Raw genomic sequence first — 14,825 nt, forward strand, 5'->3', positions numbered from 1 at the left:
TTGTGCTGAATCTGTAGGTCAGTTTGGGCAGTGTTGGCACTGTAACAATGTTAAATTTTCCAAACTATGAACAAGGGATGGCTCTTCATTAATTTAGGCTGTCTTTGTTCTCTTTCAACAATGTTTTGTACTTTTCAGTGTAGAAGTCTTGCACTTCTTTTGTTCATTTTATTCCTAAGTATTTTAACCTTTTTCAACGCTATTATAAATAAAATTGGTCTCTTAATTTCATTTTTGGATTTCCCATTGCTAGTATATGGAAATACAGTTGATTTTTATATATTGATCTTAGGTGTTGCAACCTTGCTGAACTCATATTTTAGCTCTAATCATTTTATTGTGAATTCCTTAGGATTTTCTATGTGCATGATCACGCCATCAGCCAAAAGAGATAGTTTTACTTCATCCTTTCTAATCTGGATGCCTTTTATTTCTTTTTCTTGCCTGATTGCCCTAGCTAGATCCTTCAGTGCATTGTTGAGGGTAAGTAGAGTGAACAGACATCCTTGTGTTGCTCCTGATCTTAGGGGGAAAGCAGCTGGTTTTTAACCATTTAACTATGATATTAACTGTGATTTTGATAGGTGGCCTTTCAGGTTGAGAAAGTTCCCTTCTGTACCTAGTTTGTTTAGTTTTTCAGATGTTTTTTCTATGCCTATTGAGATGATTATTCCTGTTTGTTCTGTTAACATGAATATATTAATTTACAGTTTTCTTTTGGGGGCTTGAATTTTCCTGGCCTATCAGACTGCAAATCCACAGGAGGACCAGTCACAATTTCTCAAGGACTTGTTCTCACTCCTGCTCCCCTTTTACTTTGTGCTGAGGCACCTTTCCTTGTGGTCTCCTGGGGGTTGCGACATGGTTTACTTCTGTTTCACCATAACTCTTCTGCCTCCTAACAGGATGGCCAAAAAGCCCTCAGGACAAAGTCAGTTTCAGGGCTCTCTACTTGTTTCCCTGGGTTATTACTTTCCATTAGATTTTTTTTTTTTTTTTTTTGCGGTTCGCGGGCCTCTCACCGTTGTGGCCTCTCCCGTTGTGGAGCACAGGCTCCGGGCGCGCAGGCTCAGCGGCCATGGCTCGTGGGCCCAGCCGCTCTGCAGCATGTGGGATCTTCCCGGACCGGGGCACGAACCTGCGTCCCCTGCATCGGCAGGCGGACTCTCAACCACTGCGCCACCAGGGGAGCCCTCCATTAGTTTTTGGTTTGTAGTTCTTTACAATTTTGTCAGTTTTTTGCTTCTTTTAAGGTGGTTTTTAATTTTTTTAAAATTTATTTATTTATTTATGGCTGCATTGGGTCTTTGTTGCTGCGCGCGGACTTTCTCTAGTTGTGGTGAGCGGGGGCTAATATTCGTTGTGGTGTGCTGGCTTCTCATTGCAGTGGCTTCTCTTGTTGTGGAGCACGGGGCCTAGGTGCATGGGCTTCAGTAGTTGTGGCACATGGGCTCATTAGTTGTGGCTCACGGGCTCTAGAGCGCAGGCTCAGTAGTTGTGGTGCACAGGCTTAGTTGATCCACGGCATGTGAGATCTTCCTGGACCAGGGCTCGAACCCGTGTTCCCTGCATTGGCAGGCAGATTCTTAACCACTGCACCACGAGGAAGTCCCTAAGGTGGTTTTTTGAAGACTTTATACAGCATTTTTATTTGCTTTCAACAGGAAATTTGGGCTGAGTAACTTGCCATTATTATGAAGAATTGTTTGGGTTTTTGCCTTTTTTCCCCCCCTTAAGTTCTTTTGCCTCTGAGGTCCCAGAACTAGGGGAGTAGAGGTATGACAGGGGCTAATAAGATGTATGGACAGAGTGATGTTGCTGTTAGTACTCTCGTTTTCTGGGAAACATCACTGTTTTGAAAAAAAGAAGAAAACTCACTCAAGGTATAATTTACATACCACAAAATTCACACACTTTAAGTGTTCAACAAATGGTTTTCAGTATATTTACTGAGTTCTGCATCCACTCCCATAAATCAGTTTTAGAATATTACACCACTCCCATAAGATTACGCTATCTCATTTATAGTTAGTCCCAGGCAACCACTAGTCTACTCTCTATCTCTGTAGATTTGCTTTTTCTGGGTGTTTCATATTAATGTAACCATACAATGTGTGATCTTTTGTGTCTTGGTCTTTTCAGTTAGCATAATGTGTCTGTGGTTTATTTATATCATGGCACGTGGCTGTATCTTGTTCTTTATGACCATGTGGCCAGCACCGTATGGTTTGGTACCCATGTCCCAGATGTCATACTTCTTATTCCCAGGGTGCTCCTCACTTTGCACATCCTACCTTGTATTTTGGGACTCGCATGCCTTGTGCCTTCGATACCCCATGTCCTGTGCATCCTGTGCCTGGGCACCCCCCCTTTCTCTGCACCCTGTGCCAGAAAATCCCACATCCAGGGTGCCACATGCCTAGAACACCCCACTTTCTGGCTCCCTTTGTCTTCGGGACCCTATATTTTCTGCACCTAGCACCTTGGGCACCCTGGCCTCAGACATGGATGGCTCTGCTTACCTGTCCCCTGCTCCCCAACCCTTGCCTGCCTTTAGTTGCGCCCAATGTCTTGGGCTCCCACGCTTTGACTACCCTGGGTATGCACTCCTCCACCCTTAACTGTCCCCAATGCTCTGAGTCCTTTACCTCAGGCCTAGTGCCCTTGGTCCTGGGTATCCTGTGTCAGGCTGTTTAGTTCCTGTGTGCTGGGCCAGACCCTGTAACATACATGAGGTAAGGCAAGAACTAGGGGTGGGGAATTTTATTTTTATATATATATACACACGTGTGTGTGTGTGTGTGTGTGTGTGTGTGTGTAGAGGTGGGGAGAGGGAGAGAGAGAGGGAGTTTTTATTGTTGAATAGTATTCCAGTGTGTGGATATACCACATGTTACTTATCCACTTATCAGTTGGTGAACATTTGGGGTTGATTCAGCTTTTTGGATATTTTATTATTTTAACTGGTATGTGTCCACTCTAGTCTAAAGCTATTGCTAGACTTGTCCTATATGAACAATTCATCTCCATTCTGCACAGTAGGTCCTGGTTCTGTGCTTGGAATTGATGTGTATTTGCCAAGAAAGTTAGTGGTGGTGTATTTTAGCTCCTGTTCGGTTTCATGTTTGCTGCGTACCATGTATTGAGGTTTGAATGATCTGCTCCTCGTTCCATTGGCTTTTGCAATTTTCTAGCTTTTAATATTCCCTTCCAGTATCAAAAAGGCCATATTCTTCTTTTGTTTCTGATATTCCTTACCTTAGCTTGGCAACCACTTTATGTAGTCTCCATAGTTTTGCCTTTTCCAGAATGTCATATAGTTGGAATCCTACAATATGTAAACTTTTAGATTGGCTTTTTTTTTTTTTTTTTTTGCGGTACGCGGGCCTCTCACTGTTGTGGCCTCTCCCATTGCGGAGCACAGGCTCCGGACGCGCAGGCTCAGCGGCCATGGCTCATGGGCCCAGCCGCTCCGCAGCATGTGGGATCCTCCCGGACCGGGGCACGAACCTGCGTCTGCTGCATCGGCAGGCGGACCCCCAACCACTGCACCACCAGGGAAGCCCTAGATTGGCTTTTTACACTTGGTTATATGCATTTAAGTTTCCTTCATGTCTTTTCATGACTTGATAGCTCATTTCTTTTCAGTGCTGAATAATAATCTATTGTCTGAATGTACTGGAGTGTATTTATCCATTCACCTACATCTTGGTTGCTTCCAAGTTTTGACAGTTTTGAATAAAGCTGCTATAAAAATCCATGTTCAGGTTTTTATGTGGTTCTAAGTTTTCACCTTTTACATTAACTTGAAATAAACTAAATGATGTGTTACTACTGTTTACTAATGTGAAATTACAGCAGTTAGAATTAGTAAAAAATTCTTTTCCACATCTTGTCCTAATGAAGGCTTTATGGCTTGTTTCCATATGTGCTAGGGAGTAAGAGCCTTTGCCAAGCTTGTTGAGCCTGTTACCTTTCCTTTTTGGTCTCTACTTTTGTGTTTCTTTTATTGAGAGAACACCAGTGTTGCCACATTCAAATGAGGCAGGAATAGCTTTCTCTGAGGTCATCGTATGATGAAATACTGCCCTCGTGAGTAGATTGTATCCTGCGTTCTATAGGCATTAGGCTCTGTTCCCAAAGAGTTTACAGTATAGTAAAATGATTATAGCATGTTAAGTATATTAAAACTGGGATGAAGTTTTATAGGGAAATTACTAATAGATATTTGTTTCACCATTAATTCAAGGAAAAATGGCATGATACTTTGATATTTTGATCATAAAACATGACAAGAGTTGTTTTTTTGTTTGTTTTTTGTTGTTTTAAGAAAGTATCCAAAATTCTATACTCTTTTATCTTTTCTGTCTTTGGCATACATGGCATACATTTTTTTAATGTTATTGAGATAATGGTATACATATTATTAATTATATATTTTTGATGTTTCTAATGTGAAACTCACTATAACCATGATATAAAGTATATGTAAAATGCTTTTGAAATTCATGTGGTAGTGCTGATTAGGTAAATATTCTATCATCTATTCATCCAATATTCTGCATAGTCCAGAGAGATGTTATTTAAAATGTTAATTCATTGTGTTTTTTATGAATTTACCTGATTTAGAATCCATATTTTAATGTTAGCTTTGTAACTGTAGGACACTAGTTTCAGTTTAATTTCGTTAACATTGGATAGGCTGTGTGTGTGTGGATAGAGCAACAAAAGTCTCCTTTCTCCCAAATTTTGCATAGGATAAACCATAGCAAATAGCCATAGTGTTTTTGTGAGTTTCCTATTTCTGTACCTTTGGAAGCACAGAGATAGTTGCATGAAAACGTTGGGTTTCCCTCAAACTTTTTGGTTAATACTGAACTTGTTTCTCCTCTTTTAGCTGTGCGGTCAGAGAAGAAACGCCTTAGGAAGCCAAGCAAGTGGCTTCTGGAATATACAGAAGAATATGATCAGATATTTGCTCCTAAGAAAAAACAAAAGAAGGTACAGGAACAGGTGCACAAGGTACATTCCACCATTTCAACAACCTTTCATCAGTTCTTTTAGGATACTGCAATTTTCCCTTCAATATCATATTTTATCTTCATGGGACAATAATTTCCTTAACTGGGATCTTGTTTTTCAGGGGTTTTTTTCTAGCTTCTGGCACAGTACTTAGCCTGTACTAGTTATACAGGAAATGTATAAATGAGTTTATGTACTATGTGTGTATAGTGTGTGTATATATAGTGTATTTTCCCCCTTTGCTTTCAAAATGTATTTGATTTAGGAATATTGTTATGATAAAATGTTTAGTAAAAAATATAGGGTATTAAAAAGAATAGTATGATCCTAATTCTACAAACAAATGTTACAATACCTTATATGCTTTATTTTTAAATTCAATTTCTTTAAACTCAAAGTATTTTAGAGTAAGTTAGAGATATTTTGACTCCACGTCCCTAAATAACATGCACCTCTAAGAAACAACATTTTTCTTCACAACCAATTTATCATGGTCATATCTATTAAGGTCAGTTTATCTAATAACAAATCCATGTTCAGATTTCCCCAATTATTTCATAACCTTTACATTTAATTTATCCAAACAAAGATCCAGTCTAGGACTACACATTATATCTGGTTGTTACATTTCTTAAATCACCTTAAATCCAGGACAGTCCCCCCTTTTCATGACCGTATGTAAGCAATGAGAGCAACACATTTAGAGTATCTGCCTTCTTGATTTGTGTGATTGCGTCTATGTTCCCTTTTAGGTAGTAGTTAATAAGTAACAATTTGATACATTCAAGTTAAACATTTTTGGCTAGATTACATGGTAGGTTTCATATGTTGTATGACATTGGAAGGTATTTAACCTTCAATAGTTCACCACGGTGACTAACTGATTTCTCTTTTCAGTTATGTTTTACCTCTTTTGATCAAGCAGCAGTATATGTATAATTACTTCGGCTCCAAGAGAATGTCTTGTTCCCCATCAGCCATTTCCCTGATGTTTTTTTAAAAAATATCAATTGTACATCCTTTTCTATATGAATAATTTCATTTGGGGTTACAAAATGAAGATTTTCAGATTTTATTATTTCTTCTACTTATATTATCTGTCAGTCTGTCATTTTATAGTACTGAAATACATGAAAGGCATGTATTGCTTTCCCGTTAATTTACCAACTCAACTTTGGGAGTTTATTATTAGCTGCTTTTATCGATATATTAGGGAATCTTTTTTTTTTCTTTTTTCTTTTATTTATTTATATTTTTTGCGGTACGTGGGCCTCTCACTGTTGTGGCCTCTCCCGCCGCGGAACACAGGCTCCGGACGCACAGGCTCAGCAGCCATGGCTCACGGGCCCAGCCGCTCCGCGGCATGTGGGATCTTCCCGGACTGAGGCACGAACCTGCATCCCCTGCATCGGCAGGCGGACCCCCAACCACTGCGCCACCAGGGAAGCCCTTTTTCTTTTTTTTAAGATTATCACTATGGCTTTAATGAATTTTTATAGCTTCAGTGTATCTCAATCCAATGACATTTTTACCCTTTAAAAAAATTATAGTAAAATATATATAACATAAAATTTACAACTTTAGCCATTTTTTAGTGTACAGTTCTGTGGCATTCAGTACACCCACATCATTATGCAACCACTACCATTATCACCACTACCCATTATCTTCAGAAATTTTTCATGGCCCCACACTGAAACTCTTGTGTCTATTAAAAAATAACTTCCCACTTCCCCATACCTTTAGCCCCTGACAACCACCATTCTGTTTTCTGTCTTTATGAATTTTACCATTCTAGGAACCTCATATAAGTGGAATCATACAATATTTGTCCTTTTTTGTCTGGCTTATTTCAGTTAGTGTAATGTTGTCTTCAAGCTTCATCCATTTGTAGCACGTGTCAGAATTTCATTCCTTTATAAGTACATTATTCTTTTTGACACTTAAATTATAATGACTTTGGCCTATGGATTCCACGTTTATCTTTTGCCCATAGGTAAGTTCCCGCCGTGAAGAGGAAAGCCTTTTAGCCCGGTGTCGATCTAGTGCTCAGAACAAACAGGTGGATGAGAATTCTTTGATATCAACCAAAGAAGAGCCTCCAGTTCTTGAAAGGGAGGCTCCGTTTTTGGAAGGGCCCTTGGCTCAGTCAGAACTTGGAGGTGGACATGCTGAGTTGCCACAGCTGACCTTGTCTGTGCCTGTGGCTCCGGAAGTCTCTCCACGGCCTGCCCTTGAGTCTGAGGAATTGCTAGTTAAAACACCAGGTAAGATGGGGATGGGTCTCAGTATATAAGTGGATATAATTAGAGGAAGCAGGAGATTTTAGTATGTTTTGATGGAAAGCCAGTAGTGTATTTCTGTACAGCGAACTACCCACTTTGATTCTGGGAAATCCCTAATACTGGCTAATTGGATATAATTAATGACCATTAATTGGTGTACTGTCAGGAAGACATATTTTTTACAAACTACTTTCTTTCAGTGTTATTGCTCTTCATGATTATTGATCAACCACAGTGTGAATCAACACCCAGGGTAACAGGGTTTGGGGGAGGGGCACTGCATACTAGTGGAGTAAACACATAAAAATTATACTTCAGATGCTGACTTTACCAATCTTTGTGTTATTTGGGAAGTTGTTTAACCTCTGAACTTGTTTCCTCGATGTATAAAATGGAGACTGTGATGCAATGTATAAAGAAATTTACCTGACACATAGCAAGCAGCTGAGTGTGAATACTCCCTTGAAGTTAATTACCAATTTCTTTTCACTTTATCATTCTGTATAAACATGTCACCTGGTGAGAATTGAATCTAAACAACATACTGTCTCTAATTCACCTTCTGACTTTTTTTTTTTTTTTTTAATTGGAGTAACCTTCTGACTTGAGTATTGTAGTCAGCCAAGGAAAATTTTGGATGTAACTTTTTTTTTTTTTTTGTGGTATGTGGGCCTCTCACTGTTGTGGCCTCTCCTGTTGCGGAGCACAGGCTCCGGACGCGCAGGCTCAGCGGACATGGCTCACTGGCCCAGCCGCTCCGCGGCATGTGGGATCTTCCCAGACCGGGGCACGAACCCGTGTCCCCTGCATTGGCAGGCAGACTCTCAACCACTGTGCCACCAGGGAAGCCCTGGATGTAACTTTTTTACATTCCCAACAGTAGCTTGTGATGTTATTCTTTAAAAAGGGATCCCAATTGTGCATAATCAAGTAAGGTGGAATCAAAAAGAATAATAAAGATAGTTACCACCTCATTGCCCATTATGTGCCAAACTGTGTTATTAGGCTCTTTTATATAATTGCTAAGAGCAGTCCTACAAAGTAAACAAGTGTCTTTTACTTATTTAGGAACAGAACAAGAATTCTAATCCTGGTCTATTTATGCCCAGAATTCAGGCTCTACTTTACCTCACTTCTCCTTTTGTTCTTACCACCAGTTGATTGCTCTAAAGGGAGTTTTGCCCTTTTGATTTCTCCTTAGTTCATTTGTGATTTTTAAAAAATGTATCAACATATATGGTTTTTAGTAAGTGTGTATACATACACACACACACACTCTGACATAAGAACATCCTCACATTAGTTTGTATCTGTATTGAGAAATATTTTCTTGTTTTATGTTAACTAGTATTTTAGAATAATGTTTACCTTGTCCCTCCCCACAAGATGATGAGAAAAATATTTTAAAATGACTAATTTTTTATATTTTGAGAAAAATATAAAAAAATGACTAATTTTATATATATATATATATATATATATATATATATATATATATATATATATATAGGTTTTTAAAAAATTAGCTTGTGCCCAGTTTCTAAATCATCTAATGAAAAGATACATGCATTTCAGGAAATTATGAAAGTAAGCGTCAGAGAAAACCAACTAAGAAACTTCTTGAATCCAATGATTTAGACCCTGGATTTATGCCCAAGAAAGGGGAACTTGGCCTTACTAAAAAGGTATGTTATTTTAGTCAATTCTAAAATAGGGTTTAATCCAGGAAATAGGGGATTTTAAAAACAAATCTTTTAGTAATACTTATGACATCAGTGCACATATACATAGAAATTATAGAATGTCAGAGTACACTTGGTGATCTGAGAGATCCTACATTAAGAGGCTGTTTTGCATTTGTACGGAAAATGTGTATCACTTGATTTTAGATTTTCTTTTCAAGTGAAAATGAAAAAAGCTTTAAAGTTGAGTAAAGTTTGTGTTTGTTGTAATTTCTTTTCTGGGCTCGAAACCTCTTACCTGATTTCTACTTCACTTCTGTCTCTACAAGCCACTAACCTACTCTTATGCCATTGCCGTGTCTGCATAATACCTCAGAAAAGACCTAGCTGAGCTATAATCCAGGCAGAAACACTTGATCTTCAGTTTTGCAAACTTGGTTTCCATTAGCCAAGAAGGCATCATTAAATTGTAGTTGGAAATATGATTTTCTAATTCTATAATGGATGATAACTGGATATTGATTCCTTAGGATACATCCTGCTCTCTTTGTATTTGAGGAGTAACTCAGTGTATATGTTATAAATTCAGTTGTAAGTTGCACAGATTTCCTATTTTAAAAAATTCTTTTTCTTTAAAGAAAAAATGCAGATTGTAATCAAATCATAAATAGAGTTTTTGGAATTCTTTCCTTAGCTGTAGCAAACTTCTATCCTTTAATCCTATATTAAGGCTCCTAGTTTTTGTTAGTCACACATCTGTAAATGTAAAATTTAATTTATTTGTGTTTTTATACCTTATTTAAAGAGTCACATTATGTACTTTAGTTCCTTTGTTCTTCTCAAAGCCGTTTTATGACATGGACTTTTTGGTGGTTCTTAGACTCATCTCCTGCCCTCCGAACTCTCTCTGCAGTTTGTGCAACCTTCAGTGACAATGTGTCTCTAACTCACTATCCTTTCATTGTACCCCACACTCTAGTAAGGCTGTGGTCATCTTCTGCAGTGCTTTCTCTCCTGGATTTATATTATTCAAATCTTAGCCACTGCGCAAGATTGTTGGCAGAGGTAGATGGGAAGGGCCAGGGAAACTGGGATTCAGTTGCACATTTTGAGTGTGGAAGTGACGTTTGCAATCAGGTGATAAATTTAATGGTATTTTACAGGGTGAGTCATGGGAGGCTGTTGTCTTACTGCTAGAGGTGAGGTGCTGCAAATGTCATTGAAAGTAAGAATTCAGGCGAGTTAAGTGAATGACCCCCCCCCCCCGCCTTTATGGAGCTATAATTGGCATATATAAGTTAATGATTTGAAGGAATAAGATGAATTTTGAATCCTCAATGTTTTTGAGACTGGATTACTTAAAAAATAGTGTTAATTTGTTTTTTAATAACTGTAAATGGAGTATAACCTTTAAAATTGTATAATTTGTATGACCTTGCTCTGCCAAGTGCAGTTTTCTAATCTGAAATTTAACTTGTCGTGTTTGTGGGTTAATTTTTTCCCTAAGGGGATAAAAAGCATGATTTAGTTGATAATTTTAATTTATATAGGCGAAAGTGTCCCAGAACTCTTTGAGATTTAATTTACACCAATAAAATGCACAGATCTTAATTGTTCTGTTTCATGGCTCTAGACAGTTGTATATACCATGTTAAGTACCACCCAAACTAAGTATGCTCTATATCTATCACCCCTGGAAGTTTTCTTGTTCCCCTTTTCACTCAACTCCCCATTCTCATCTCTTCAAGAGGCAAAATTTTCTAACTTCCGTTACTATAGATAAGTTTTGCTTGTTCGTGAATGTCGTATATGTTGTTTTGTTTTTGTTAACTGGCTTCTTTTATTCAACACATGTATTTGAGATACATCCACAAGGATGCTATTTCAGTAGTAGTTCAAGTACAATTTGCTTGTCCTTTCTCCTGTTGATGCACATTTGCATTTTTTCATTTGAGGGCTATTAATCATAAGGCTGGTATGAATATTCTGAGTCTGTTTGTGTACATATATTTTCATTTTTCTTGGTGGTGTAAATACTTAGGGGTGGGATTGCTGGCTCATGAATATATCCCTTTTAAAGAAATTGCCAAACACTTCTCCAAAGTGGTTGTACAACTTCACGTTCCCGCCAGTGGTATATCAGAGTTCAGTTGCTCCACATCTTTAATAGCATTTGGATTGTCAGTCATTTTAAGTTTAGCCATTCTAGTGGACATGAAATGATATCTAATCATGTTTTTAATTTGTATTTCCTAATGATTATTGATTTTGAGCCCCTTAGTATGTGCTTACTGGCCATTCCTATATCTTATCAAACGACTGTTCAAGCACACTTATATTTTTGATTGGGCTCTTCATTGTTTTTATGGTTGCTTTTTTAGGAGTGCCTTTTTATTTGGGATACAAGTCTTTTGTCAGATATATGTGCTTTAAATATTTTTTCCCAGTCTGATGCTTGCGTATTCATTTCCTTAGTCTTTCATGAGAAAGAATTTTTAAAAGTTTGTTTTTTCTTTTATTTATATTTTGTGTCTATTTCAAGAAATCTTTGCCTACCACATCAACACAGAGATATACTTTCTGTGTTTTGTTTTAGGAGTTTTATGGTTTTGATTTATATACAGTTCTTCATTTTTTGAGATGGAGTTTTGAAGTGGATGTCCAATTGTTTTAGCACCATTAGTTAAAAATCTCTGTTAGCCATCCAGTTCTCTGTCTCTCATATTTTTGGTCTCTTTAAGCATTAGATATAATTAATAACTGTCACTGTTGAATTTCAGCCTTTCTTGGTAGGGAGATAGGCATCATATTTGGTGCTAGAACAAGAGAAAACCAGAGTTATTGGTGATGGCTAGACCTGGACCCTGGAGAAAAGTGACCTCTTTTCTGTTTTAGAAGTGAGTTCTGCTATCTGACCTAGTCAGCTTCACAGTTAAGGTCCTGCTTACTGTGAGGTATATTTTGCCATCAGGTTGAAACCATGATTCAGCTCCATCTTGGGACTACACCATGGGTTACCAGGCAGGCCACACCTTGTCTTTGGATGGATCAATCAGTGGGTTAGAGAAAGAGGGATTGTCTGTTGAGGTAGTGGTAACTTAACAGTGCACAGACCTTTGTTATAAAGCAGAAACTAACACACCATTGTAAAGCAATTATACCCCAATAAAGATGTTAAAAAAAAAAAAAAGAGTGCACAGACTTAATGCATATCCTACCAGATTATGCATAAAGTAAGTTACTGGCATCTTTGACATGTCCTCCAAGGCGCTTACAGAGTTCTGTGGGTTTTTTTAAAAATATATTTTATTATTATTATTATCATTATTTTTCAGCCGTGCCTCGCGGCACACGGGATCTTAATAAAAGCACAGAGTCTTAATCACTGGACCACCAGGGAGGTCCCTTTTTTTATTCTAAGCAGAGCAGATGGAATTTTATTCATGTAGTGTAGTGTGGGGGGTGTGTGTGCGTGCGTGCGTGTGCATGCTGTTATTTCTATTTTAACTTATAAAATTGTTGACATCAGAAATGAAAATTTTTTCTGTATCACTCTCTGTAGTTTTGGGAACATTCTGATTGTTTTTGCATCACAGCTTTTGGGTGAATGTTAAACAGTGAAGTATAAATTGCTTATCTAAGTAATGTAGATGGTAGTTTTCTTTAAATTATGCAGTCTATTTTGTGGGTTTGTCTACTAGTGTTTTGTTCCATTTAACTAGGTACCTAACATTTGCTCCTTCATTTTATTTGACTTCATAAGACTCTGATCTACACTGAACATGAGGAACATTCTTATGATTTATTAATGTATATAATAAGTGTTCAGAAATTCACAGCTGCATTTTATCTTGTTTTAACCTCAGACTTGGGAACTTCATAGCAAGAATAGCATCCATTATATTTTTTGTGACCGCTAAATTTTGTTTTACAGTCATGATGAAGAATATTATTCTTGTAGGAGAAGACATTTTCTTGGAATAGAACTAATTCATACAAGCATTAGTAGTAGGGGAATAAAATGTGTAGTGAGTTACTCTTGACGTTTAAGGTTTTTCTTGTTGTTTTTTTGTTTTTGTTTTTGGCCATGCCACGTGGCATGTGGAATCCTAGTTAGTTCCCTGACCAGGGGCCCTTGGCAGTGAAAGCGTGGAGTCCCAACCGCTGGACCACCAGGGAATCCCCAATGTTAAGTGTTTTGTTTTTAGTTTCAGTGTTGCTTTAATTTATATTAATCTGCAGCAACTTAAATTAGAAAGACTTTCCATGATTCAGAGCTTTTTAATATTTAGAATTCATCAAGTAAATAAGTCTGTGTAAAATCCAGTGGCTGTAAGTATAACATTAAGAAGGAAGATTTTAAATACACCGTGGTGTGGAACAGAATTGAGCTGGTGGGTCTATAAGCACATACTTTTTCTCTTTCTCTCCCACTTTAATCAGAGCAGTGTTCTATATCTGCTTTATATATTGGGAGTCTCTGAGTAAGCCAGTCGTTGTCCGTAGTCCCCCCACTGGAGTATGTGGTTGGTGGTTTTGAGTTTTAGAGCATGAAAAAAACCCAAATCTCATGCTTTTCCCCACAAAGTTTCTGTTCAACCCTTTACTATTATATTGTTCCTTTAATTGTTAAAAACAGCCAAGATTCTGTATCTTTGGCAATAGACAGTTCAGCTTTTGGCACATAGTATAAAGGGTTTGTTTTCTACTCCTTTGTAAAACATGATGCATTTTACTTATTTGTAGTGTTATGAAGCTGGTCACTTGGAGAATGACATTACTGAATCATGTGCTGCATCTCGTTCTAAAGAGTTTGGTGGAGGTGAGTGTTTTTGAGATTTAAGAACTGTATTGCAAAAATAAGTGTGAAGTACCCTGTCAGTTAACGAGAAAAGTTACTAAGCAGGACTAGTAAGGTTGCAAGTTCTAAGACTTGTTTGCCCAATATATGCTTCCTAAAACTGCATATGACACTAGAAAATTGTATTGATTCATTTCCAACTTTATACTGAAGTTAGTTAAATGGAATTAGAATTAGTGTTAAGGAAATGTTGGGAACAATAAAGAAAAATCAGCTCCTTAATTTTCTTATTAGATAATTCTCCATACTGCATCATTACTTTCTTGGCTTTGATTCCTATAGGACAGAAAATAACAGAATTTGAGTTGAGGGGGAAATTGCAAATCGTCTTAAACAAGTCTTTCATAGTCTTACTTTCTTATATCACACCTGTGACCTTTGGTCAATGAACATATGCTTGAAAAAGAGAGCTTACATTTGAGCCTAGTCTATTATGGCTGCTTTCAAAGGCCTTGGGAATCTTCTAGATTAAATTGGAATCTGTTTCCTGGAACCTCTGCTTGGTCATCTTATTTCTGCCCACAGCAGGAATGGGCAGCCCTTCATTCAATAACAGATAAAATAATCATAGTTTAAGTATCTACTCTACCAGTTTCTTTGTGTAAGGACTGTTACCTCTGATGAATCTAAAGCATTACAACGAATTAGGATATTACTCATATTATCCCTGTCTTGTAGAATAAGCACGAAGATGAAAGAGGTTGGAAGGGTTGGGGAACTATATCCAGACATGACCAAATTTATTGCCACACTACTGTCTCATTATCCACCCTGTGTTTCTCCATACCAATTCTTTCTATCCCTTTGATCATTTTGTCTGCCTATGCCATTTATTGATTGGTGTCATTCCTGAAATATTAGCTTAGATTTGAGCACGCTGCATCAGATATGATCTATCAGCAAAGGATATTAGGGGAGATTATATTTTATGTGGTCTTAAATGTACACTTCTTTGAATGTGATCTGTGATTATTA

At 37.5% G+C, this 14,825-nt stretch overlaps 1 protein-coding gene across 10 annotated transcripts in view; it reads left to right on the forward strand.

Annotated features, from left to right (window-relative positions):
* The window catches only part of NSD1 (nuclear receptor binding SET domain protein 1), a 136,592-nt gene that overhangs the window by 73,849 nt on the left and 47,918 nt on the right, over window positions 1-14,825 (forward strand). For all 10 annotated transcript variants that reach the window (XM_079916869.1, XM_079916870.1, XM_079916875.1 and 7 more), the window contains 4 exons: window positions 4,898-5,022; window positions 7,019-7,289; window positions 8,883-8,992; window positions 13,736-13,811. In XM_079916869.1, the coding sequence (XP_079772995.1) occupies window positions 4,898-5,022; window positions 7,019-7,289; window positions 8,883-8,992; window positions 13,736-13,811 (582 nt within the window). The remainder of the gene's footprint in view (window positions 1-4,897; window positions 5,023-7,018; window positions 7,290-8,882; window positions 8,993-13,735; window positions 13,812-14,825) is intronic.

The sequence above is a fragment of the Stenella coeruleoalba genome (assembly GCF_951394435.1).
Source record: "Stenella coeruleoalba genome assembly, chromosome: 3".
Taxonomy (NCBI): domain Eukaryota; kingdom Metazoa; phylum Chordata; class Mammalia; order Artiodactyla; family Delphinidae; genus Stenella; species Stenella coeruleoalba.